This window comes from Taudactylus pleione, unplaced genomic scaffold, assembly GCF_031769625.1.
Source record: "Taudactylus pleione unplaced genomic scaffold, aTauple2 ptg000009l, whole genome shotgun sequence".
Taxonomy (NCBI): Eukaryota; Metazoa; Chordata; class Amphibia; order Anura; family Myobatrachidae; genus Taudactylus; species Taudactylus pleione.
Window position 1 is genome coordinate 13313094 of NW_028284412.1, and position 27647 is coordinate 13340740.

The 27647-nt window shown below is 41.9% G+C and overlaps 2 protein-coding genes across 2 annotated transcripts in view; both read right to left on the bottom strand.

The window, feature by feature from the left end:
* Positions 1-259: 259 nt before the first annotated feature.
* The window catches only part of NOX1 (NADPH oxidase 1), an 81745-nt gene continuing 54357 nt past the window's right edge, over positions 260-27647 (bottom strand). Inside the window, exons 9-13 of the mRNA XM_088466797.1 lie at positions 20804-21039; positions 18345-18507; positions 6066-6212; positions 2579-2703; positions 260-1675 (exon numbers count right to left, since the gene is read on the bottom strand). Coding sequence (XP_088322923.1) covers positions 1549-1675; positions 2579-2703; positions 6066-6212; positions 18345-18507; positions 20804-21039 — 798 coding nt within the window. The 3' untranslated portion in view covers positions 260-1548. The remainder of the gene's footprint in view (positions 1676-2578; positions 2704-6065; positions 6213-18344; positions 18508-20803; positions 21040-27647) is intronic.
* LOC148542781 (uncharacterized) lies at positions 26187-27233 on the bottom strand. The gene is made up of 2 exons (XM_088467405.1): positions 26786-27233; positions 26187-26494 (listed from the first exon to the last, which is right to left on the bottom strand). Exons 1-2 carry the CDS (start codon positions 27231-27233, stop codon positions 26187-26189), a joined length of 756 nt encoding a protein of 251 aa, XP_088323531.1.

A 27647-nucleotide genomic window follows, 5' to 3' on the forward strand; every position in this document is an offset into this window, starting at 1 on the left:
TGACTGGTGCTATACCAAAGGAAAGGGATAAATATTGTTACAATATCAGCATCCTATATTTGGTTGTCATATCCTATCTTAAGGGGGTACATGAAAGCAATGTATGGCTATAAGTGATACCTAATAAGAAAAAGGACAGAAACCTATATCTGTATTATATTATATTATATTCATCCATCAAAACGACTGTATGTAGTGTAAAAGATAAAGCATGGCAGTGTTCAGATTTGGAGAATATTTAGCCATGTTCCAAGGGAAATCTGACTTCTTTGTATATCTTTTTTTGTAAACACTTTTATTGAAGTATATAAATATAAAAGTACAAGTGTAAGTACATAAAAAGTTTCCAACAAGAGACTTTGATCATATTAGACTATAAGGTGGGTACACACTTAGCCGACCGTGCTGCACATATGCATTATTTATAGACAGAGTATGTGGAGCCAAGTCGGGACCTTAGGTAAGTATAATGCCATCCTCAGATGATTTTATGTTTTTTTTGACACATGTTGAAAAGCTATTAAATAGCCAAAGCATAAAAAACATAGCCAATTATGGTGGCAGCGATATGACACAAAATTGTAGGTGCTACTAGTGAAATCTCTAATTCCTCCATGGAATGCCTCTTGTTACATTTTCAGTTAAAACACCCTTTTTTTTTTTTTTTAGCAAAAGCTGAGGTTGTGTCTCCTCTCAATACTTCTGCCCTACTGTTAGTCGCTAATGTGGCGTCAGAAGGAGAGTATTTTGTAAAAATGTCAGTATTGTCCATGTGGGCTGAGAGATTTTCTGTTATGTAAATGTGATATTATTATAATAGTATTACGTTTATCTCCTCTATACTGTAGCTCATTTTCTAAGGTTAGCCTCACCCAAAAAATGTATTCCTTGTGCCATATTATCAAACCAGACCCAAGATTTGTCCAGGATTTGTGATTGTGATTTTTGTGTTTGATTTGAGTTGTGGGCAATAAATTGTGATTTTGTCTCATCGCTAGGATTTTTTTATACGAACAAATAAGTATGCTTGTTTATTTTTACACAGTAAAATATGAAAATATTTAAAGTTATTTTCTACATGACCATTACAGTGACAATTAATGTGACCAATGACCATTGTGACAAATGAGAATAAATAACACTTTTCAGTAAACGCAACTTTTAGTGTCCTGCATGGACAGCCGGACTCCTTTCTATAACTGGGTGTGGAGGTATTGATGAGTCAATTACTGAAATTGCTGTTGCATAGAATCACCTACAGTCAGATAAACTGGTTCTTTGTAATCCTTAGGCGTGTGGCAATGTCGCAACAGGGAACACTCCCCCATCATAAACTCAGTCTAAAGTCTATCAGTCCGCAACAGGAAAAAAGATCTTTCTGTAAATTATTTTAGAATTCGTAACAGAACAATAATAGTGTGTGGTATCGGACATCGGATCTTAAATGGATCTATTCCTTAACACATTCTGCTTTTCAAAATCGACTGTGATATCTCATGCAGCGATCCAATATTCATCAGTGTGTTATCTGCCAAAGTCTGCTCCATCTCAGAAATTCTCCTTATTGAAGTAGAACTGCACTTTTCTGGGATCCAGACTGGAGTACTGATGGCAGCATTGTTGTAGGCTCTTACCCAATGCTTGGGGACCACAAAGAAAAACACCCACAGTGGACCTGTAAAATAGAAAAGAAATAGCCATTGTAAATGGATCTAAGACATAAAAAATGTTTTCAAACAATTTTTCTAAATCTTTGATGGGAGAATGTACAGAATGCAAGGAAATAAAAGGTGGGAGCGGAGGAGAAAAGGGGTAGATCAAGGCCATTTATACTATTGTAAAACACCACATATTTGTTGCAAAGTTTATCCAATATTTGTCATAGCTAATTATCTGTTTATTCCTGATTAGTTCAGAGATCTAAATATTGTAGTGTTTTCTGTCTATTATATAAATATATTTCTATAGACAAGGCTCCCGGCAGCTGCTTGAGACTTCTTGGAGCAACCACTTGAGTACAGCCACCCAAAGCATTTCGTTGCTTGTGAAACTTCCTCAAGGATGTGTCTTCTGACACATATTTCCTGTCCCCGGCTGAGGAGTTCCATTGCCCATTCTGGGTAAGTTTAAACTTATAGGCGATGGCTGTGACTGATGACCACAATGGTGATTCGATGCTGTGTCTTCGGATCTATGATGCCGGCAGTTGGCGTCTTTTTTCTTCATGCACCTCCTGCTGGATTACCATATTTTCGCATTACTGTTGCGTCCAAAGACGCACCAGCAATGTGATCTGTGTATAACTCCGGACCAGGGCAATATAAAAAAATATTGCTATATATATATATATATATATATATATATATATATATATATATACAGTATATATATATAAGTATATGTATATATATATATATATATATATATACATACATAAAAAACAAACATAAGTTGCAAATCATCTTACTATAAATCAGTAATTATATATTAAAACAAATGGCTGCAAATCTCCTTTATAAGGCAGTGTACTGTCAATACTATGCTATAACTTTAGTTAATGTCAATTCACCAGACAAACCTGGGATGTGCGTCTGCTACTTGTGAAAACTCATTCTCCCAGATTGGTCGTCCATAACTAGTCTTCTGCTTCAATCCTGTAACTGCATCAGTCGCCACATCAAAGTTAATAATGGCATGTCCAGCCTGGGGAAATAAATAAGTATAGTAGATTATTCCCCACCCTGGGTAACAGATAAATCAATTTACTAAAATAGTAAAACTGGACTGCGACAGATGAAGAAAGAAAATGTTAATTTAAAATCAATAACATGGTAAACAATAGGGAGAGTTTTTTATTAAATTAAGGACCTGATTCAGCATGGAGCGCACGGCTGCATTCGCACGCACCCGCTAGCTGCGAAAATATGCTACTGAAATAAATGCAATCGCACGGCAACCGCAGCACTATACCAAGACGCCCATCACTGTATAAAACCGTCCACTTCCCATGACATGCATCCGCAACTCAGCGGTAACATCGGAACCATTCGCACAGTTGTGGTTGACCTGACCCTACCTAACAAACTGCTAAAACTTCCTGTCGCCATCTAGACCTCTGTCAGCGTATACAATCGCAGGGGCTTAATTATGCACACCCCTGTAACGGCGTTCATACGCACAGGCAAGCCTGCGTTCCGCCGGCCACCCCCCCCTCTCCACTCCCAAATGGTCACTTTCTGTCAATGACTATGAAAAGGAACTGCGTGCTTGCTGCAATCGCTTCCCGATCGCAGCGGCCTGTTCGTGCACTGCGATGCATATGCATGCACAGAGCGCAAACATCGACAGCTTGCGTGCGAACGCAGCCCTAAGTTCATTAAGTTGAAGTTCACTTTAAATGGTATGTGTTCTCCATTTTCCCTGGGTCCATTATACCTGGGCCTCTAAGGTGGCCGCTCCTGGGGTCAAAATCTTGTTAAATACCCTGCCCCACACAGTCCATGAGGGTGAGGATAAGACCCAGCGCTTTCCAGTGTAGAGCTGGTAGCACTTGGGGTACTGTAGGTGGGAATATGCTGCCTGCTTTTGATTGCTCTTTGTATTAGAGTGCATCATTTGTGGTCAGCAGCATTCAGCCAGTATTCTTCTGCAAGTAAATGAGTTAACATCACGCAGACCTCATATGCTGCTCTTTGATTTGTTTAAAATAATTTCTAATTCTCATTTCCAGCATCTACTTTATGCTGCATATCTCACAGCGCCCTCATATATTTACATTGTTTCAATAATAAATCATGCAATTAGTCATGTTACTTAAAGTAAAACAGTGGTTTAGTGTTTAAAGTTAACATTATGGGCTGATTTAGAGTTGCACACTGCTGCGATCGCGCTAACGTCTTTTGCCGTAGTTGCGTCTGTGACTACTATAAGCTCTTCCACAGTGTACAAGTGTGCGTCTGAATGTGCAAGGACTGAGGACCTCATTCAGACCCGCTCGCTAAGGCACGCTCGCTCACTGGGAGCGATTTTCGCACATCTGCGCATGCGTATAATTCGCAGTGCGGTGCGCAAGTCATTCGTTGCGATCTGATTTTGGTAGCTCGCAACCACTTTCAGGTCGCTGCTTTGAGTGACAGATAGTGCCGTTTGTGGGTGGTAACAGAGGAAGGTGCTTGTGAACCGGGGGCTACCAAAACACGTTTAAAGGGCGTGCATAATTTACAAAGTAGCGTCATGGTACATGTCACCTGAATGTATTTCAGCCAACACTGATCGCAGTGCTTGCAGCAGGCTAAGGCACCCCCAAGGGCTGCGAGCAGCTCCGATGGCTCTCGATGGTCCCGATTAATTCTTAATTTTCCGGAGATGCAGTCTGTTGCGAGTGGCAAGGGGGCATCTTTAGATACTTGCAAGCGCACTTTGCCATAGCTCGCTAAAACATAGTGGGCGTCCTTACGAGACGCAGTGCGAGCACTTCATTACAATATCCGGCCCCTTTTTGCCAGCGAGCGATCGCATTTTGCGAGCGGGTCTGAATGAGGTCCTGAGTCGCACACTTTGTGCATCTTTAGATGCAATACTCCTGCTTGGTGCAGCTTTATGCTGGCCATACACTAGTGCGATTTCGGGCCGGTTGCCCGATTTTCGATGCATCGTACAATGAATCATGTGGGAATCGTGTATTTTTTAGGTAGGAATACGATCCGATGCACCCTCCCGCCGCTCTTAAAATGTATATTATGATCAGATGTGCAGCCCATCATATCTATCGTTATCGTATGCAGATCGTGCTGTGTATTTGTGCATGCGATGCAGATCAATCATATCGTGAGATCGTATGTACATCGTGTGTCAATCGTGTGGCCGGGACTGCCATGGGTGTTCAAGGGAAATCGTAAGATCGAAAGGGAAATCGTAAGTTGAATCTTATCTTATGCTGGTCGTACTAGTGTATGGCCAGCATTAGACGCAATCATCATTCACACCATGAAACTGATACCAGCCCCATGCTAGGGGCAGAATCTCTATCAGAGTATGGCCTCCAATGTAAGCGATTAAGCGTCTGAGTTTGCAACCAGTTATGAGACACGTCTGTGATACTCCCATAACATGCCATAAGACAGTGCATCTCCAAATGTCTCAATACCCACTTGCCAGTCACTACCCAGAAACATGCAATTCCAATGCATTTCGCTGTAGCGTCTCAATCGCTACAAGGGGCTTACTATTGGGGGCAGTACAGTGGGTTTACTACTGAGGGCACTACAGGGGGCTTACTACTGGGGGCACTACTGAGGGCAGTACAGGGGGCTTACTACTGAGGGCATTACAGGGGATTTACTACTGGGGGCACTACAGGGGCTTACTACTGGGGGCAGTACAGGGGGCACTACAGGGGGCTTACTACTGAGGGCATTACAGGGGGCTTACTACTGGGGCACTACAGGGGGCTTACTACTGGGAGCACTACAGGGGGCTTACTACTGGGGGCACTACAGGGGACATTACAAGGGGCTTACTTTTGGGGGCATTACAGGGGCCTTACTACTGGGGGCATCATATGGGTGCACTACAGTGGCATTACTACTGGGGGCATCATATGGGGGCACTACAGGGGCCTTACTATTGGGGGCACTACAGGGGCCTTACTACTGGGGGCACTACAGGGGTCCTTACTACTGGGGGCACTGCATAGGGGGACCACTACTGGAGGTACTGCATAGGGGGACCATTACTGGGGGGCACTACATAGGCGGGGAACTGCATAGGGGGGCGGCAGCAACTGTGGCTGGCATAGGTGCTGGGGGGTGGTACATTTTTATTTAGGGGGGGCACCAACATTTATCTTGCCTCCGGACACCTGGGATGAAGTTACGCCACTGGCAAAGGAACCTAGAAGTATGCGTAATGCAACTTAGACGCATGTGTGCTAATAAAAACATCAGCCAACTGCGTAAATATCGGCATAGCATACAACTTTTAATCAGGTCCCTGTTGTGCTATGCAATACAACAATGTCAGTGATATACTGTAAGACTAGCACTTAAAGATAGAGTCACACATACTATGCTGCTGTCCCAGTTGGTGAGGAACAGTCTATAGTTAAGAAACCCATCTTTTCCTGAGCAGATCATCTCCTGTTCCAGAGAGCGCAGCAGATCAGCAAACCAGGCAAAAGCTCCCGTCTCCCGACAAATCCAGTAGAAGTAAATCTGCAGACAGAAGTTTAATTGTGGCTCATTTGTGCTTTGTTACATAAACTGATTTAACAAATTAAATGCTAAAAACACATGCTGGGGGACACATAGCAGTAGTTGAGGGCCCCATTTAGAGTTAGGAGCAAATCCAGCTAAACAGTGTAACTTGTCACCCGGTCAAGGGCATAAACTGTAGTGGATGCAGGGGGTGCTGTTGCCATGGAGCCTGGAACGCCTGCATCGCTTGTCTCTCCTGCACCCAGCTTTTGCTGCACAACCATAGTTACCGAATATACCAGAATTCAGAATGCTGCATGCTCCCTGGAAATATGCCAGACTGCACATGCACGAGTCCAGAAGCGGTGGGAGTACTGGCATGATGCTGTCACAACAGGGTGGCATGCAGGAACTGTATATGAGTGGGCCATTGTGGAGCTTCACAGGCCATGGTGGCGGACTCTGTCTGGACTCCCTGTTGGCTTACCCTGGGTTACCTGCCTGTCGATTTCCCAATTGAGTCTCCTAGTCTGTATACGTAAGTAAGGGAACAGCCACTATTGCATAAAATCTTTTTCAGCAAAAATTTCTTGCATACTAACTGTAACATTGCAGATACTGTAGCATAAATCCATTGCTGGCTGGCTCTGTTCTGTAGAAATGACTTATTTCTAAGATTGCAGATTTTCTATGAAAGTTTAATTTATCCATGGTTTTTGGTTTCCTAGTGTGGTTTTCCACTGCTAGAACATGGCTGCTTCCTGCATTTACTATGTTTAGCTTAGAAACTTCACAATATTATAGTAAACAGTGAATAAATAATTTCTGTAATGTGCTGCCAGTGGGGGCACTACAATGTGGTATAAGGTGAAGTGGGAGCACTACAATATGGTATAATGTGAAGTGGGGGCACTACAGTGTAGTATAATGTGAAGTGGGAGTACTAATATGTGGCATTATGCAAAGTAGGACAATACAATGTAACAAGATGAAGTGAGACACCACAATGTGGCATAATGTGAAGTGGGATTACTACAATGCGGCATAATGAGAAGTGGGAATACTACAATGTAGTACTAAAATGTGGCATAATGTGTAGTAGGTGGCACTACATACAATGTGGCATAATGTGAAGTAAGAGTATTACAATGTGGCAAAAAGTGATGTGGGAATACTACAATGTAGCATAATGTGAAGTGGGGACACTACAATGTGGCATAATGTGAAGTAGGAGTACTACCATGTGGCATAACGTGAAGTAGGAGTACTACTATGTGGCATAATGTGATGTGGTATTACTACAATGTGGCATAATGTGATGTGGGAGTACTACAATGTGGCATAATGTGATGTGGGAGTACTACAATGTGGTATAATGTGATGTGGGAGTACTACAATGTGGCATAATGTGATGTGGGAGTACTACAATGTGGCATAATGTGATATGGGAGTACTACAATGTGGTATAATGTGTTGTGTACTACAATGTGGCATAATGTGATGTGGGAGTACTACTATGTGGCATAATGTGATGTGGGAGTACTACAACGTGGTATAATGTGATGTGGGAGTACTACAATGTGGCATAGTGTGATGTGGGAGTACTACAATGTGATATAATGTGATGTGTACTACAATGTGGCATAATGTGATGTGGGAGTTGTGGCATAATGTGATGTGGGAGTACTACAATGTGGCATAATGTGATGTGGGAGTACTACAATGTGGTATAATGTGATGTGTACTACAATGTGGCATAATGTGATGTGGGAGTACTACAATGTGGCATAATGTGATGTGGGAGTACTACAATGTGGTATAATGTGATGTGGGAGTACTACAATGTGGTATAATGTGATGTGAGAGTACTACAATGTGGCATAATGTGATGTGTACTACAATGTGGCATAATGTGATGTGGGAGTTCTATAATGTGGTATAATGTGATGTGGGAGTACTACAATGCAGCATAATGTGATGTGGGAGTACTACAATGCGGCATAATGTGATGTGGGAGTACTACAATGCGGCATAATGTGATGTGGGAGTGCTACAATGTTGCATAATGCGATGTGGGAGTACTACAATGCTGCATAATGTGATGTGGGAGTACTACAATGCGGCATAATGTGATGTGGGAGTACTACAATGTGGCATAATGTGATGTGGGAGTACTACAATGCTACATAATGTGATGTGGGAGTACTACAATGTGGCATAATGTGATGTGTACTACAATGTGGCATAATGTGATGTGGGTGTACTATAATGTGGCATAATGTGATGTGGGAGTACTACAATGTGGCATAATGTGATGTGGGAGTACTACAATGTGGCATAATGTGATGTGTACTACAATGTGGCAGATATGATGTGGGAGTACTACAATGTGGCATAATGTGATGTGGGAGTACTACAATACGGCATAATGTGATGTGTACTACAATGTGGCATAATGTGATGTGGGAGTACTACAATACGGCATAATGTGATGTGGGGGTACTACAATGTGGCATAATGTGATGTGGGAGTACTACAATGTGGCATAATGTGATGTTGGAGTACTACAATACGGCATAATGTGATGTGTACTACAATGTGGCATAATGTGATGTGGGAGTACTACAATACGGCATAATGTGATGTGTACTACAATGTGGCATAATGTGATGTGGGAGTACTACAATACGGCATAATGTGATGTGGGAGTACTACAATGCGGCATAATGTGATGTGTACTACAATGTGGCATAATGTGATGTGTACTACAATGTGGCATAATGTGATGTGGGAGTACTACAATGTGGCATAATGTGATGTAGGAGTACTACAATACGGCATAATGTGATGTGGGAGTACTACAATGTGGCAGATATGATATGGGAGTACTACAATGTGTTTAATGTGAAGTGGGGCACTAAAATGTGGTTTAGAGACACAATATTTTAGTTACACACCTGCATCTGGATAAACTTTGTAATACAATTGATGCAAATGCAAAATGTATCTGCCTGCTTTACATTTAGCACATAAATACTAGGAAGCTTTATACTAACACTGCTATTAGTTCACCTTTCTCTGTACAAGCCCTAAATCTGTCTTCATATTTTTAATTTGCTCCATACAGCACAACATGGTTTCCCATGTTATAAAGTTGAACTTTCTAGTTGGATTTATTTAATTCTAAAAAGGATATGAATAGCTATGTACACTGAAGATCACAATATTAACAGCACTGCTCAGTGAAACTGGTTGTATAACATACTGAAAACAATCTCTACAATAGTGTTTACCTAAGTATTGTGATCACTTTGGGGGGCTAAATTAGACAGTATTAATATGCATCATTTTTATAAGTGCCATAGCTGTGAGTCAAGCAATTCATACTGTACTTTGGCAGGCTGGGGCACCTTACTAACACAGGATAACAGGGGGCACAGAAGAACTTATTGAAGAACAAGCTTTCACTTCTTGAATTTGTACATTGTAAACATGTTTTCACATTGTTTTGCTAGGACTGTAAAAACACATTGCATCACATAGCAGAATAGAATTAATGCATATTTAAATTAATTATCTATTAAGTTTATGATTTATTCTGTTTATTTAAAAAGCCCACTATTAATACACCCAATGCATGGCCAATATTCTAACACCTTGTATTTCTATTGAATGCCAAGTTTGTTATTATCTTTGATCAGGGCCGGCCCAAGCCTGATTTTTTTAGTAAGCAAATATAGATTTTGGCGCCCCTTGGTGAAATAAACCCTCATATATCAGTGTGTGAAATATCAGGAGTACATGTAATGATGTAACAATTACAAAAGTTAATCTGTAGAGCAAAAGACCTACATATGGTTATAATTCAATACTATACTTAGTGGTGTCACTAGGGTTGGTGTAACCCATATATGCCTACTTTCCCGGTTTGGCCGGGAGCCTCCAGAAAATCGGGTGCCACTTCAGACCTCCCGGAAAAGTAGGCACTTGTCCCGGTAATCCCCCCTCCATCCCGCCCGCCGGATATACTAGAAAAAAAATATACCAGCAGCTGGGGCGGTGGCTGATGATGTGATTCGTGCTAAAACGTGTCATCGTGGACCCAGCAACACAATGCCGAGATTACAGGCATTATGTTGCCAGGGGCGGGGTCACGATGACGCAATCACGAGGTCACGCCCCCGGCCCACCTTTAAAACTGTGACACGCCCTCCCGGGAGAGGCAGCCAGGTAGTCGGCAACCCTGGTGTAACCGAGTGCAGTAACTCATGTTGTCACCCCCACATGGACTTTTCCCGCATCAGACCATACAGAATCCTTAGTAATAATAACAATGGCCCCAAAAGGGGTAAAAAGAGACACTGCGGGGGGCCCCACATGATAAATAAAATACACACACACACATACATGTACAGTAGGCCACAAAATGAAAAAAATCAAACATATACTGTAGGCCCCCACAACAATAAAACATTTTGGGCAAAATTTACTAAGTGGCGGGTTTTAAACCCTGGCAGTTTGGTGGTGGTTTGGCAGCGGTTTTGCTATCCACAGATTTACTAAGGCCAAAACCGCTGCAAAACTGCCATCAGAACAAATTTTAGAATAAAACAGGGCTGTCATTTAGAACCCGCCGTCAAACCGCCACCAAATCACTGTTGTTTAGAACACGACGTTTAGTAAATTTTGTCCATAGCCTCTGCATGAAAAAAAATAAAACGCATTAGCCTCCATGTGAAAATAAAACACATAGCGCTTTGCAGAAAAAAAAAACGCACACATAGGCCCCCACATGAAAATAATTATACACACACACACGTAGGCCCCCACATGAAAATAATTATACACACACGTAGGCCCCCACATGAAAATAATTATACACACACGTAGGCCCCCACATGAAAATAATTATACACACACGTAGGCCCCCACATGAAAATAATTATACACACACGTAGGCCCCCACATGAAAATAATTACACACACAGATAGGCCCCTACATGAAAATAATTACACACACACATAGGCCCCTACATGAAAATAATTATACACACACGTAGGCCCCCACATGAAAATAATTATACACACACATAGGCCCCTACATGAAAATAATTATACACACACATAGGCCCCTACATGAAAATAATTATACACACACATAGGCTCCTACATGAAAATAATTACACACACAGATAGGCCCCTACATGAAAATAATTACACACACACACATAGGCCCCTACATGAAAATAATTACACACACACATAGGCCCCTACATGAAAATAATTATACACACACGTAGGCCCCCACATGAAAATAATTATACACACACATAGGCCCCTACATGAAAATAATTATACACACACATAGGCCCCTACATGAAAATAATTATACACACACATAGGCCCCTACATGAAAATAATTATACACACACATAGGCCCCTACATGAAAATAATTATACACACACATAGGCCTCTACATGAAAATAATTATACACACACATAGGCCCCTACATGAAAATAATTATACACACACATAGGCCCCTACATGAAAATAATTACACACACACATAGGCCCCTACATGAAAATAATTATACACACACATAGGCCCCTACATGAAAATAATTATACACAAACACAGGCCCCTACATGAAAATAATTACACACACAGATAGGCCCCTACATGAAAATAATTACACATACAAATAGGCCCCTACATGAAAATAATTATACACACACATAGGCCCCTACATGAAAATAATTATACACAAACACAGGCCCCTACATGAAAAAAAATAAAACACATAGATCTTTGCAGAAAAAGAAAACACACATAGGCCCCCACGTGAAAACGTATGAAGTGTTATCCCTACATTGGGACCACCCTGGGTGCTATACCCAAAGATCCATACTCAGAGAGAGGGTGACAGCACTGATTGATTGGAAGAGGGTGACAGGGAGAGGGTGACAGCACTGAGTGATTGGAAGAGGGTGACAGGGAGAGGGTGACAGCACTGGGTGATGACAGGGAAAGGGTACCAGGGCGAGGGTGACAGGGAGAGGGGGACAGCAGTGGGTGACGGAGAGGGTGACAGAGAGATAGGTAATGACATAATGACAGGGAGAGGGTGGCAGCAGTGTGTGACAGGGCGAGGGTGACAGCAGTGGGTGACGGAGAGGGTGACAGCAGTGGGTGACGGAGAGAGGGTAATGAGAGGGTGACAGCAGTGGGTGACAGGGAGAGGGTGACAGCAGTTGGTGACAAGGAGAGGGTGACCACAGTGGGTGACAAGGAGAGGGTGACAGCAGTGAGTGACAGAGAGATGGGTTATGACAGGGAGAGAATGACTGCACTGGGTGACAGGGCGAGGGCGACAGCAGTGGGTGACAGAGAGAGGGTGACGACAGGGAGAGGGTGTCAGCAGTGGGTGATGGAGAGAGTGACAGCACTGGGTGACAGGGACAGGGTGACAGCAGTGGGTGACGGCGAGATGGGTGACGACAGGGAGAGGGTGACAGCTCTTGGTGACAGGGCGAGGGTGACAGCAGTAGGTAACAGGGAGAGAGTGACAGCAGAGGGTGACAGTGAGAGGATGACAACAGGAAGAGGGTGACAGCAGTGGGTGACAGAGAGAAGGTGACAGCCATACAGCGTGGCGGCATGCAGAATAATAAGTCATTGTGATTTATTGTAATGCCGGCTCCTGTGGGGGACAGCGGGGGGAGATGGCGTAATGGGCCGGCCGGCCCTGTCTTTGATGTAGATAGTATTGTTTGTTCTGCTCCATTTGGTGTAAATGATGATTGGATAGAGTCAATCCTCCCAAGATGTAAACTAATGCTGGGTACACACTGGCCGATATATTGGCCGATCAATTGATCGGCCAATATATTGTGTCCCCGTCGGCCTGTGTGTACAGACGATATGTCTGTGAACAACGTTGTTCACAGACATATCGCATTGCCTGATTCAGAGACGGACACAATGGCGATTACAAATGCAGAACGACCATTGTTAATTATTGCACTGCGATTATGAAAGCACGTAAAAATCCATCGCAGAATGAGTGACAGGTTGTCAGCGTTTGGGGGTGGTAACAGGGAGTGTTCAGAAAAAACGCATCTGTGGTCGAGCATGGATATTACTAAAACCTGGACTGTTAGTGTGCCTTGAGGACCAAGGTTGGGAAACACTGCTTTAACCAAACAATGTATAATCCTTTGACACATAAAACTGACTGTCAATAGATCTGGGAAGTTAACTAATTCATGTGCTGGTACTTTTTAGTATATTATGTTAGCATAAATTGTTTTTAAATTAGGGGTGAGCGGGTTCGGATTTCTGAAATCCGAACCCCCCGAGCCCCCCCGATCCGAGTCCGATCCGAGTCAGGCTCGACTTTTCCCGCCTGACTCGGATCTGAAATCGAGGCAAAACGTCATCATCCCGCCTTCCGAGTCTCGCGGGTTTTGGATCCTATATAAGGTACCCGCGTCGGCGCCATTTTCTCACTCGGCTGTGGACAGTGAAGAGGGAGGGTGGGAGTTAGGGCTGTGTAGTGTAGTGTAGTGTAGTGCTGCTGTTGTCCACTACTTCAAAGTCCATAGGGGCTGGCTGTGTTGTGCTGTGCTGCTGTTGTTAATAGGGGCTGTGTCCACTACTTCAAAGTCCATAGGGGCTGGCTGGACTGTGTTGTGCAGTCAGTTCTCCATAGGGGCTGTGTCCACTCCAAAGTCCTGTGCAGTGTCCCAGTCCTAAAGGGGTGCTGTAGTGTTGTCCAGGGGGTGCTCTGTCCATCAGGGGTGCTCCCCCCAAGTGCTAAAAAAATAATATATTTTCTGTGTTTGTGAATTGTGTGCGCAGTAGCCGCACGTGCATCAACAAAGTAGTGCCAAGCGTGCGCCTGTGTCATAAGTAAAGGGCCGGCTGGCTTGACTGTTAAAGGGTGCTGTAACCCCCGAAAGTACACTCCAATCCAAACCAAAAAAAAATTATTTTCTGTGTTTGTGAATTGTGTGCGCAGTAGCCGCACGTGCATCAACAAAGTAGTGCCAAGCGTGCGCCTGTGTCATAAGTAAAGGGCCGGCTGGCTTGACCGTTAAGGGTGCTGTAACCCCCGAAAGTACACTCCAGTCCAAACCAAAAAAAAAAATATTTTCTGTGTTTGTGAATTGTGTGCGCAGTAGCCGCACGTGCATCAACAAAGTAGTGCCAAGCGTGCGCCTGTGTCATAAGTAAAGGGCCGGCTGGCTTGACCGTTAAGGGTGCTGTAACCCCCGAAAGTACACTCCAGTCCAAACCAAAAAAAAAATTATTTTCTGTGTTTGTGAATTGTGTGCGCAGTAGCCGCACGTGCATCAACAAAGTAGTGCCAAGCGTGCGCCTGTGTCATAAGTAAAGGGCCGGCTGGCTTGACCGTTAAAGGGTGCTGTAACCCCCGAAAGTACACTCCAGTCCAAACCAAAAAAAAAATTATTTTCTGTGTTTGTGAATTGTGTGCGCAGTAGCCGCACGTGCATCAACAAAGTAGTGCCAAGCGTGCGCCTGTGTCATAAGTAAAGGGCCGGCTGGCTTGACCGTTAAAGGGTGCTGTAACCCCCGAAAGTACACTCCAGTCCAAACCCCAAAAAAATTATTTTCTGTGTTTGTGAATTGTGTGCGCAGTAGCCGCACGTGCATCAACAAAGTAGTGCCAAGCGTGCGCCTGTGTCATAAGTAAAGGGCCGGCTGGCTTGACCGTTAAAGGGTGCTGTAACCCCCAAAGTACACTCCAGTCCAAACCAAAAAAAAAATTATTTTCTGTGTTTGTGAATTGTGTGCGCAGTAGCCGCACGTGCATCAACAAAGTAGTGCCAAGCGTGCGCCTGTGTCATAAGTAAAGGGCCGGCTGGCTTGACCGTTAAAGGGTGCTGTAACCCCCAAAGTACACTCCAGTCCAAACCAAAAAAAAAATTATTTTCTGTGTTTGTGAATTGTGTGCGCAGTAGCCGCACGTGCATCAACAAAGTAGTGCCAAGCGTGCGCCTGTGTCATAAGTAAAGGGCCGGCTGGCTTGACCGTTAAAGGGTGCTGTAACCCCCAAAGTACACTCCAGTCCAAACCAAAAAAAAAATTATTTTCTGTGTTTGTGAATTGTGTGCGCAGTAGCCGCACGTGCATCAACAAAGTAGTGCCAAGCGTGCGCCTGTGTCATAAGTAAAGGGCCGGCTGGCTTGACCGTTAAAGGGTGCTGTAACCCCCAAAGTACACTCCAGTCCAAACCAAAAAAAATAATATTTTCTGTATTTGTGACTTGTGTGCAGTGTGGCTGCACGTGCATCAACAAAAGAGCAGCGCCAAGCGTGCGCCTGTGTCCCATAACTAAAGAGCCGGCTGGCTCATTTCTTAAAGGGTGGTGTAACCCACAAAGTGCACTACTCTCCAGCAAAAATAAAAAAATATTTTCTGTGTTTGTGTGCGCTTTAGCCGCACGTATATATCAATATAACATAAATGGAGGACCAAACTTTCTCCGATAAAAATAAAATAGGGAAAGATCAAGAACCACTTCCTCCTAGTGCTGTTGCTGCTGCTGGGAGTTGTTCATCATCCCAGAGAGGAAGTAGGAACACCACTACTTTTACTAAACAATTGACCCTCCAACAGTCCCTAGCGATGAGGATGAAGTACGACAGCAGTCATCCTGAAGCAAAACGTATAACTGAGGCCTTGACTGCTATGTTGGTGTTAGACGTGCGTCCGGTATCCGCCATTAGTGCAGTGGGATTTAGACAATTGATGGAGGTAGTGTGTCCCCGGTTCCAAATCCCATCTAGATTCCACCTGCATCCTCAAAGCAGCAGCGACAAGCGTGCGTCTGTCTGTTAAAGGATGGTGTAACCCTCAAAGTGCGCTCCACAAACAATAAAAATATTCTTCTTCTTTTTTCTGTCTTTGTGAATTGTGTGGGCTGTAGCCGCACTTGCATCCTCAAAGCAGCAGCGACAAGCGTGCGTCTGTCTGTTAAAGGGTGGTGTAACCCTCAAAGTGCGCTCCACAAACAATAAAAATATTCTTCTTTTTTTTTCTGTCTTTGTGAAATGTGTGGGCTGTAGCCGCACCTGCATCCTTAAAGCAGCAGCGACAAGCGTGCGTCTGTCTGTTAAAGGGTGGTGACACCCTCAAAGTGTGCTACACAAACAATAAAAATATTGTTCTTTTTTTTTCTGTCTTTGTGAATTGTGTGGGCTGTAGCCGCACTTGCATCCTCAAAGCAGCAGCGACAAGCGTGCGTCTGTCTGTTAAAGGGTGGTGTAACTCTCAAAGTGCTCCAAAAAATAAAAAACTATTTTTTAAATGTGTTTGTGACTTGTGTGCGATGTAGCTGCACGTGCATCAACATAGTAGCAGCGCCAAGCGTGCGCCTGTGTCATAAGTCAAGGGCTGGTTTGGACATCTGGTCCGGACTGAAGGACGTGCCAACAATTTCTGACAAGTCTACTGTCACTGCATATGATACTGTCCTCAAAGCAGCAGCGACAAGCGTGCGTCTGTCTGTTAAAGGGTGGTGACACCCTCAAAGTGTGCTACACAAACAATAAATATATTCTTCTTCTTTTTTGTGTCTTTGTGAATTGTGTGGGCTGTAGCCGCACTTGCATCCTCAAAGCAGCAGCGACAAGCGTGCGTCTGTCTGTTAAAGGGTGGTGTAACCCTCAAAGTGCGCTCCACAAACAATAAAAATATTCTTTTTTTTTCTGTCTTTGTGAATTGTGTGGGCTGTAGCTGCACTTGCATCCTCAAAGCAGCAGCGACAAGCGTGCGTCTGTCTGTTAAAGGATTACATCGGTGACAGCATCCAAGTAGGCATGTCAGACAGTCCGTACCTGTACTGGCAGGAAAAAGAAGCAATTTGACGGTCCCTGTACAAACTGGCTCTATTTTACCTGAGTTGCCCCCCCTCCAGTGTGTACTCCGAAAGAGTGTTTAGTGCAGCCGGGAACCTTGTCAGCGAAAGGCGTAGGAGGTTGCTTCCACAAAATGTGGAGAAGATGATGTTCATAAAATTAATTATCAACTCTTCCAGGGAGACCAGCCTCCAGAACGTACAGAGGGACCTGTGGTTGTGGATTCCAGCGGGGATGAATTAATACTCTGTGATGATGAGGATGTACACAACACTGAAGAGGGTGAGGAATCGGTGGATGAGGACGACATCTTGCCTCCGTAGAGCCAGTTTGTGCAGGGACAGATTAATTGCCAGCTTGTTTTGTGGGGGCCCAAACGAACCAATCATTTCAGCCACAGTCGTGTGGCAGACCCTGGCGCTGAAATGTTTGGTTTGTTAAAGTGTGCATGTCCTGTTTATTCAACATAAGGGTGGGTGGGAGGGCCCAAGGACAATTCCATCTTGCACCTCTTTTTTTTCTTTGCATTATGTATAGTTTGGGGCCTAGTTTTTCAAACTGCCATCCTGTCTGCCACTGCAGTGCCACTCCTAGATGGACCACGTGTTTGTGCCGCCCACTCGTATCTCTTAGCATAGTCATCCAGCTACCTCGGTGCAACCTTTTGGACATAAAAACACTATTGTGAGGTGTGAGGTGTTCAGAATAGACTGGAAATGAGTGGAAATTAAGGTTATTGAGGTTAATAATAGCATAGGAGCAGAAAAACCCACAAATTCTGTGATTTTAGCTGTTTTTATGCTTTTTTTCAAAAAAATACAGATCCAAAACACAAAACCCAGAACCCAAAACACGGAAGGGTGGTTTTGGCAAAACCAATCCAGATCCAAAACACGAAGAAAGATCCAGATCCAAAACCAAAACACAAAACACGAAAAGTGGCCGGTGCACACCCCTATTTTAAATACGGGCCAGCGTTTTATATTACTATTTTACTTGTGATTTTATTTTATATTTGACCATTAAATATTGATTACTAGCACTTTCTTTCTTGGTTTGTTTTAGAATTATAAATGAACTCTGAACCTTACTATACAATGGCTGTATGCGCCATTTATGTGGGAATTACTTACACAACCTTGTTTCTGATGAAGATTCTAATTGAATCTAACAAAAAGAATACAGTATCTAGGCTCACAGCTTTTCTGGTTAACACAAGAAACATTGAAAAAAAAAATAAGAAGGTGCAAAACAACTAAAATACCTTTTTGGTTTTCAAACGGTTATCTTCATGCTGAAACTTATACCATATGGATTTCAAGATGGAAGCAAAAGGTGTGACACCAATGCCTGCCCCAACCAGCATGCTGACCTCATACTTGAAGACCTCTTCACTAGCTGTTCCAAATGGGCCATCCACTACGAGGCTGATGAGAAGAGAGTAGAGATTATGAACTATAAGGTCAATGTATCACTTTCATTCTTAACTCAGTGCTAACACTGGGCATACACTGCCAGATAAATTGCCTGTCAGACCGACAAACATTTTATCTGACAACCTGCAGATATCACAAGCATACACTGTGAGCAGTGGCGTAACTAAGGGGTGTCAAGCAGGGATGTGCCCTTGGCGCTATTGGACCGGCGGCATGGTGGCGCTGCCAGCCGCGGTCCAGGACACTGAGGTCAGTGTAGTGCTGTGTGTTTGTTTTAATTAGCAGCAGGACAGGCACAAGGCTTCCATGCGCTCAGCGCCGTCCTGTGCTGCATGGCCGCACCCCTTCCCTCTCCCTGAGCGCTTACCCAATAGTGCTAGCGGGAGGGTGGGGGGCAGACTCAGGCAGGGAGCAGGGCTGTGCTCCAGGCAACGGACCTCCTAGTCTGTGCCGGTGCCCGCCACTGATTAATAGTCAATGAGAGTCAGACAGACTCTCATTGACTGCTGCACCCACTGCCGGAGCCGGGCTGGAGCTCACTCATGAGCTCCGTCTTACGGCTCCTGCAGTGGGTTATAATAATGCAGAGCGGGCCGGCCCGGGAGGACAGAGGAGCTGATGGTTGCGGCGGGAGCAGGAGCGGGGATTCAAGTAAGTGTTTTTTTTTTTTTTTTTTATGTGTGTGTCTGCTGCTATGGGGGGGATTTACCACTACTGGCTACTGGGGGCAATGCATCGGGGGGGACCACTACTGGGGACTCCTACTAAGGAGGAGACTACTACTGGAGGCACTGCTTCGGTGGGGACTACTACTGGGGGCACTGTATTGGGGGGGACCACTACTGAGGGGACTACTACTGGGGGCACTGCAACATGGGAGACCACTACTGGGGGCACTGCATCGAGGGGGACTACTACTGGGGGCACTATATAAAGGGCACTGTATAGGGGGGACTACTACTGGGGGCACTATATAAGGGGCTTACTACTGGGGGTACTGCACAGGAAGGACCACTACAGGGGGCACTGAAAAGGGGAACCACTACAGGGGGGACTGCATAGGGGGGATAACTACTGGGGGCCTGCATAAGGGGGACAACTACTGGAGGCCTGCATAAGGAGGACAACTACTGGGGGCACTGTATAAGGGGCACTACTGGGGACTTGCATAAAGGGGATCACTCCTGGGGGCACTGTATAAGAGGCACTGCATATGGGGGATCACTACTGGGGGCACTGTATAAGGGGAACTAATGGGGGGCTGCATAAGGGGGACCACTACAGGGGGCACTGTGTAAGGGACACTGCATATTGGGGATCACTACTGGGGGCCTGCATAAGGGAGACCACTACTGGGGGCACTGTATAAGGGGAACTAATGGGGGGTTTCATAAGGGGGACCACTACTGGGGCACTGCATAGGGGGGACTGTATAAGGGGCATTCCATTAAGGTGCATATCAAAAGAAATGTTCCCAGTAACCAGAAAGGGGTGTGTGTCATGTTGACATTCCCCATTTTCCAGTGGACACGCCCTTGTGACCACGCCCATTTTTTTGCGGCGTGCGCACATAAAGGGAGGGGCTCCATTTTCAATTTGTCCTGGGCTCCAAATACCCTAGTTACGCCACTGACTATGAGATATCTAAAGGTGGGTACACACCTGGCAGATATATCTGCAGATCGAGTGATCTGCACATATGTCTGCAGATGATGGTCGTTCATACACACTGAACGACCATCATCTACATGCTGCAGCGGGTCGGGCCGGACTGGGGGCGGGTAGGGGGCTTGGCCTAATTGTGGAAGGCATGGCCACGCACCCTTCAAGAGAAAAAAGAAACATTTGCGGCGCTGGGCAGGGGGGCGCTGTGTGCTCCTCAGCCCGGTGCACAGCCAATGGGGGGCACGATCAGCATGATCGCTCCCCCCCTTTTGCATAGGAGACTGCTCAGGCTGCTGCTTTAGCAGCCTTGGACAGTCTCCCAGTGCAGCCCAGCAAACAGCAGCGTGTTCTGGGCTGCTGTGGATGGGGAGCTGTGCCGGACCCGGGTAAGTAGTACCCGCTCGCAGCTCCCCCCCCTCTCAGCTCCCCTGTGTACTGTAAAATAAAGACATTGGCAAGATATTTGTATTAGTTTTAGTGTTTCCTACACATCAGCAAGAACCCTTACCTAATTGTTGAGAGGCAAACTGTGAGAACATTTTTTGTGGCCCGTCATAATCATTTTCTTAATATGGCACTCCAACAAACAAAATGTGGATGCTCCTGCTATAATAATTCTTACCATGGTGGGTTATCTGCTTGCTCCTGAAAGACCTGAATGAGCTTTTCAGTCCAGTCCCCAGCAGATCGGATGTGCACAGAGAACATGTCTTCCTCTGGGGCAGAGGTGAGCGTAAAGGGATGCCATTCCAGTCGGGACAGCGATGGACAGTTGATGAAGATGTATTGTCCAACTTCCATCTTGAATCCTCTTTTTTGCATTTGGATTTCAAGGACTTTAGATGGATGGCTGACAGACTTGAAGGAGCAAGAAGCATAAATATATTTCATTAGAGACAATGGTTGTTATGGGTTACTGTCCTCCTTCCTCTGCATCAGTTTTCATGAATGCTCCCCAGTATAACAAGGAACAACAACAACATGGCTGATATAATACCAACTAGTAATTGTAATCTGAGCCAAAATAATCAGCAAATGGGAATTTTTCATAGCAACTATTGTTTCCATCAGAACCACTTTCAAAATCATTGTTTTTCTATAAAACCTTTTAAAAGAGCAGCATTTATTGGCTCTTATAATGGTGCATAGTACTGAATTGTGTTTCTGACATAATACCCATATGCTCTACCCTCACATCAGTGCACTTGTGTACAGTATTTACAGTGTAAGATCACACAGATTTAAAATATATCTAACATTCATTAAGACTGTACAGTCATACTTGCCTACTTTTGAAAAAGCATTTCAGGGAGATTGTGAAAGCAGCACCTATGAGCGTGGTGGTAAAGTGGGCGTGTACTGCTACATCTGAGAGACGTGTCATAAAATTGATTTACATCCACATGTAAATGAGCCCCAAAGCAGTTAGTAAGATCTACTTGTTGATGAAAACACACTGATACTTCTCAGACAATACATGTAGCCATAGGGATCATTGTGCCTTATACCCAATGCAGGGAAATTATACTAATGATCACATTTGAATGTATATATCTCTGTTTTTTCTTTTATATAACAGTGTCATAATGGGGGTAAGGTGAAATGAGGGAGATTGGTAGACTCTTCAGGGAGACAGGGAGATTGCTGCTATTTCAGGGAGTCTCCCTGACAATGAGGGAGAGTTGGCAACTATGTGTACAGTACAGTGTGAGTTAAAGCTGATGATAATATACAGTTATTCACATACATAGAACGCTACAGAAAAATATTTTTCTTATACTTCCTGCACTAATATCTCAGACATTATTTAGATAAGCTGTACTGGTGGCTGAATAATTGAATTAAGGAAAAGGGAATTGGGAGACACCTCTGCACAAGGTTTAATTCTAAAAAAGAGAGTTTTACGTATACAGTGGCCCCAAATTGTATTGATTTGAATAAATATATTATCATTAAGTGGGGGTGCTACCATGGACAGTAAATACAGATATATAGAGAAAAAGAACAGAAAAGTACTGTCTCTTTGCTGGTGCACAAACAAAATAAAATATAACTTTTATTAAATAATTGTTAAAAAGATTATCCAAAATGCCTTGTTGATGAAATATTAAATGCTTGACAATTGATATTAAATTAAATAGAAAAATCTTTTCTTATATTCTTAATGTGTTGTGTATTTATTTAATTGATGATATCAAATATCAATAATATATCACTGGTTTTCTCAAAAATTATTATATATTATCAGTAACTCATTATGTATTATTAAGTTCACACTGATATTTTTGTTTTATCCTACTGACATATTACATGTGCACGTAATACTAAAATTGTATCCATTATGCGTCTTACAAATTAAATAACAAGCATGATACCCTTTTGTCAAAGGAATCCAGCAATGAACACAGTTTCCCCTATGAATGAAAACATCTATAGCCACAATATGTGTTAGATCCTATATATTGTATTATAGGGTTCACAACGACCTTTATAGGAGTAACAGATCTATGAAAATGGGCATGCAGTATGTATTGTAATAAACATCATTCTATAATAAGGGAGCTGTTGTCCATAACATCCTTAATGGGATTGAGCACTGTTTGTCAACTAATATTGTCAAAAAAGCAACATGTGTAAATAAAAAGATCTTTTAGTAAGAGGCTTCTCGTGCACTACAATATTAAACTGTACCCTCTATAGGCAAAATGCTATAATATTAGGTCATATACAATGCAATACATGACACCCTTTTGGGAGTATGCTATCTATATATATGGTATTGATTCCTATATATTATGTAAACATTAACATCCCTAATTGGAGTAGATTGGCTATAAAATTCTGTTACATGGGAACATGCGTCCAGATTAAACCAAAGTATTATTCTCCTGTTGGGATGTACTGTGTTCAGATCTAATTGATGCCCCCTGTAAAAGTAGATGAGCTTATGCTAGCAAAAATAGAGCAAACATAGATAAGTGTATTACCTTAGAAGGTATACTGCATAACGATCTATGTTAAATAATAGCACCCCCTATAGGAGTACATAAATAGTTTGTTGGGTGTAGCTGATAGTAAGTTTTCACACTAATTATTCAGTTTAATACTGCCAGATTCGCAGTGTAATCAGTCAAACAGTACAGTGTTTCTCATTTATTTAATAAAATAGTAAATGTGTGAATATTAGTTATTTAAATGAGTCACAACATGAACAATATCAATGCGGCCGTAATCGTTGCATACCAGTAAGTCACAACATGAAAAGTAATAATGTGGCCAAACACACCACACACCAATTTATTGGGTGCAGTTGATGATAAGTTTGCCCATTAATTATTCAGGTTGATACTGCTATGTTCGCAGTGTAATCAGTCAAACAGTACAATATGTCTCATTTGTTTAATCACATAGTGAATGTATAAGTATTAATTATTTGTCAAATGAGTCACAACATGGGCAATATCAGTGCGGCCATACGCGCCGCATGCCAGTGAATCACAACATAAAAGGTAACAATGTGGCTAAACACGCCACACGCCGACGTACGTTTCACCAACACAATGGTTTTGTCAAGGCAACCCGATTGTGTTACCTCGCGCGGCTTTATTGAAGTTCAAAAAACCAATCAGATCACAGCGGCGGTGTCACTGACCCGCCGGACCTATCAACAGGAGGCTATTATGTCTCTATGAATATGTCAATATCACCACGTGTGTCAAATAGCGGCGGTGTCACGTGACCCACCGAACCTATCAACAAACGGCTAATACATCTTCCCTGTGAGTATGTTAATATCATCACATGTGTCAGTATACCAATAAATGAGTGGTTGACTGGGTGTAGTACCGCCCTTCATTAAACCTCACTATCTAGGCTGACAAATAAAACAACATTATTCGGAGCACACCTTCTCCTAATTACCATATGTAAACAAACATTACGATCTAAGGGATTTATTAAGTCTATAGTAAAAAATAAATACAATATTATAAAATCCTTATAGGATGGTGTTGGAATCAGAAAGAAAAGGGGAAAATTGATGAGAGTAAATAAATATTTCAATATAAGTGTAATCAATAGAAATGAGTTATATCCTAAAACCAGGAATATATTTCATAGATTATATATTCCCATATATTAACTAGTAGAATTATAATAAATAAACTTAGTAAAATATAGATTACCATAAATTCCATAATTATATATATTGTGATTATATTAGTGCAAAAAATGTGATATTAAAAAAATAGTGAAAGTGATATGGTGCTAAAATTCATTATCCACTTTAGTATAGTGATATATATATTTAGTGAAAAACATATATATGTATATATAAATTAATAATAATACAGAAAATATATGTAAATTAATGGTGATTTAATAAATAATTAATAAGTTAATAAGTTATTAGTGTGTGAATATGAAATTTAAAAACTGAAAAGTATGTAAAGGTGTTAACCGACAAAAATCAAGTGAAAAAAGTGATATGAATATAAGTGTAAAGTGATAAGTAAATAAATAAAAATAATATTTATCAAAGAATTATCAATAATTGGTAATATAATATTGTTTGTAATTATGTAAACATGTAATTGTAATAAACCTTAAACATACTATTAACATTTTTTATTAAATGTATATATATGTATTAATAATACTGCACTGATGGGCATTATATATCCTCTCTGATATATCAGCCCATAGTCTCATTACTGATATGATACTGTTTCTATTGATATATCAATTTCTTATTACTCATAAAAATATAATATAAAGAAGCGTTCAGGTGCTCATTAATAACTAGTCAATCTTTGCCTAAAAAAGAGGCCAAGAAGAATGGAAATTGAGAGATTATTCACATACTGTAATAATAATTATAGACAGGTTAAGCCACTAATGCTCTCATTTAATCCAAAAAAATTTTACATGGTGTTCATTAAGAAGAACGCCCTATTTTCAAATTTGAGCAATTCCTTTGATAACTAGTCAGTCTTTGCCTAAAAAAGAGGCCTAGAAGAATGGAACTTAAGAAATTATTCACATACTGTAATAATAATTATAGACAGGTTAAGCCACTAATGCTTTCATTTGATCAAAAAAATTACATGGTATTCATTAAGAAGAACGTCCTAATTTTAAATTTGAGCAATTCCTTTGATGATTGATCAGTCTTTTCTTAAGAGTGAAGATAAGAGGACAAGAGGAGTGAAACTAAGAAGTTCTTCATATATCGTAGTAATAGCTATAAAAAGGGTAAGTAGCTAATGTTCTCATTTAGTCCAAAAGGATGCATAGTATTCATTACGAAGATCATCCTAGTTTCAAATTTAAGCAGTTCCCTATCAAGGTCTCCACCTCTAATGCCTAATTTTATTTGTTTCATGCCAAATGCTTTAAGGTCTTTAGAGTCACCATTGTGGCATTGTAAGAAATGACTTGCCACTGAAGTTAAGGTTTTAAATCTGGCCTTATCCCGTTTGGCATTTCTTATGCTCCCAACATGTTCTAATAATCTCACTTTAAATGCTCTTTTTGTCTTACCAATATAAAATAGTCCGCATGGACATTCCAACTGGTAAATCACGCCTGTCGTGTTACAGTTAATATAACTGTCGATGATCCATTTCTTATTATAATGATCAATGAAGTGTGTTTTGTTAATCATATATTGGCAGGCTTTGCATTGTTTGCAACTATAGGAGCCCTTTATGGGAAAACTTGATTTTTCCATAGTAGGTAGATGACTTTGAACTAAACGATCTTTCAAATTCTGTGATCGTCTCCAACTGGTTTGAACATTCCTAGGAAGGATACTCTTTAAATCATGATCTGTTTGTAACACTGGCCAATGTTTTTGAAGTATAGCATTTATTGATTGCCACTCATTGTTAAATGTTCCAATGAAACGTATAGGTTCTTCTTTGTATGTTTTAATTTTGGGGACTAGTAGAGAATCTCTAGTTAAATTCTTGACACTGTATTTTGCATTTTTGATAATTCTGTTGCTATATCCCCTTTGTTTTAACCTTATACACTGTGTAATAGGTCGTTTCATCTGAGCAGTTGCGCTTAATTCGCAATAACTCCCCTTTGGGGATAGCCCTAATGGTAGATGGTAAATGAGCACTTGTGGAGTGTAAAATACTATTGGTGGCAGTTTGTTTCCTAAAGATATCCGTGGAGATTCGACCATCTGCTTCTATCATAATCTTCAGATCTAAAAAATTCACTGATTCCTGGCTCATTACCCCTGTTAGTCTCAAATTAAGTTCATTTTCATTTAATATTGTTATGAATTCTTCCAGAAGATTTTGTTCACCATCCCAAAGAATTAGTATATCATCTATATACCGTAAGTATAAGAGGATGCAGTCTGTATACCTTTCATTTTCCTCTTTGAAGACATGTTCTTTTTCCCACCATCCCAGGTAGAGGTTGGCATACGTGGGGGCACACGCTGTCCCCATTGCCGTTCCTCTAACCTGGAGGTAGAATGTCTCATCACATGTGAAGTAATTTTTTGTTAGTATAAACTCCAACAATGAAAGCAAAAAAGAATTCTTTACATGTTGTCTGCCCATGTTAAGAAAATATTCGACTGCATGAATTCCTCTGGTATGATTGATACTAGTATATAGGCTTTCCACATCGTATGTTGCAAGTACAGTACCTTCATTGACTATTAAGTCCTGTAACTTATTAAGGACATCCATTGTGTCTCTTACATACGAGGGCAATGTCAGAACAAAGTGACGTAAAAATTGGTCCACAAAGAAGCTTGCTTTCTCAGTTAAACTACCTACACCTGAGACAATAGGTCTTCCTGGTGGGGTAGTCTCATTTTTGTGGACTTTGGGAAGAAGATATAGCGTTGGTACTTTAGGATTGTCCGTTTTAAGAAATTCTAGATCTTTTTTATTTATCACTCCCTCTATATGTGCTTCATTAATCATATCTGTATAGATTTTTTGAAAACCCAAGGTTGGATTGAATATCAGTGTTTTGTAACACTGTCGATCTCCTAGTTGTTTCTTTAATTCTGTTAAATACATGTTTCTAGGCCAGAGTACAATGTTCCCCCCTTTGTCTGAGGGTTTAATAATTGTGTCCTTCCATTTGGATATCTGTTGTAAGTCTTTCATTAGCAGCTAAATTATCTTCCTGAAGTTGGAATGATTTGGTAAATAAAACATCCAGATCTTTAGAAACTAGATCAGAAAAGACCTTAACTGGGGGACAAATTTTGTAGTCGGGGAAGAAAGAAGATTTAGGTTTAATTTTAGAGGCATCAAATGGTAATGGTTTTTGTGAATCATTGTCCTTGCTTTCTTTTTCTAGATCCTCAAGCATTTGTAAGATTAAATCATCTTCCGTTGAAAGGGTAAGGTTAGGTGTATTAATTGCAGTTTGAGATGGATTATTATGCTGCATACAGAAGAATTTCTTTAAGAGAATTTTTCTAGTAA

Excerpts from the sequence above, each read along its gene's own strand:
- LOC148542781 (XM_088467405.1), bottom strand. The coding sequence starts at position 27,233 with ATGTATTTAACAGAATTAAAGAAACAACTAGGAGATCGACAGTGTTAC. Across the intron at positions 26,495-26,785 it reads CAATCATACCAGAGGAATTC|AAAATCTTCTGGAAGAATTC; the intron begins ATGCAGTCGAAT and ends GGGATGGTGAAC.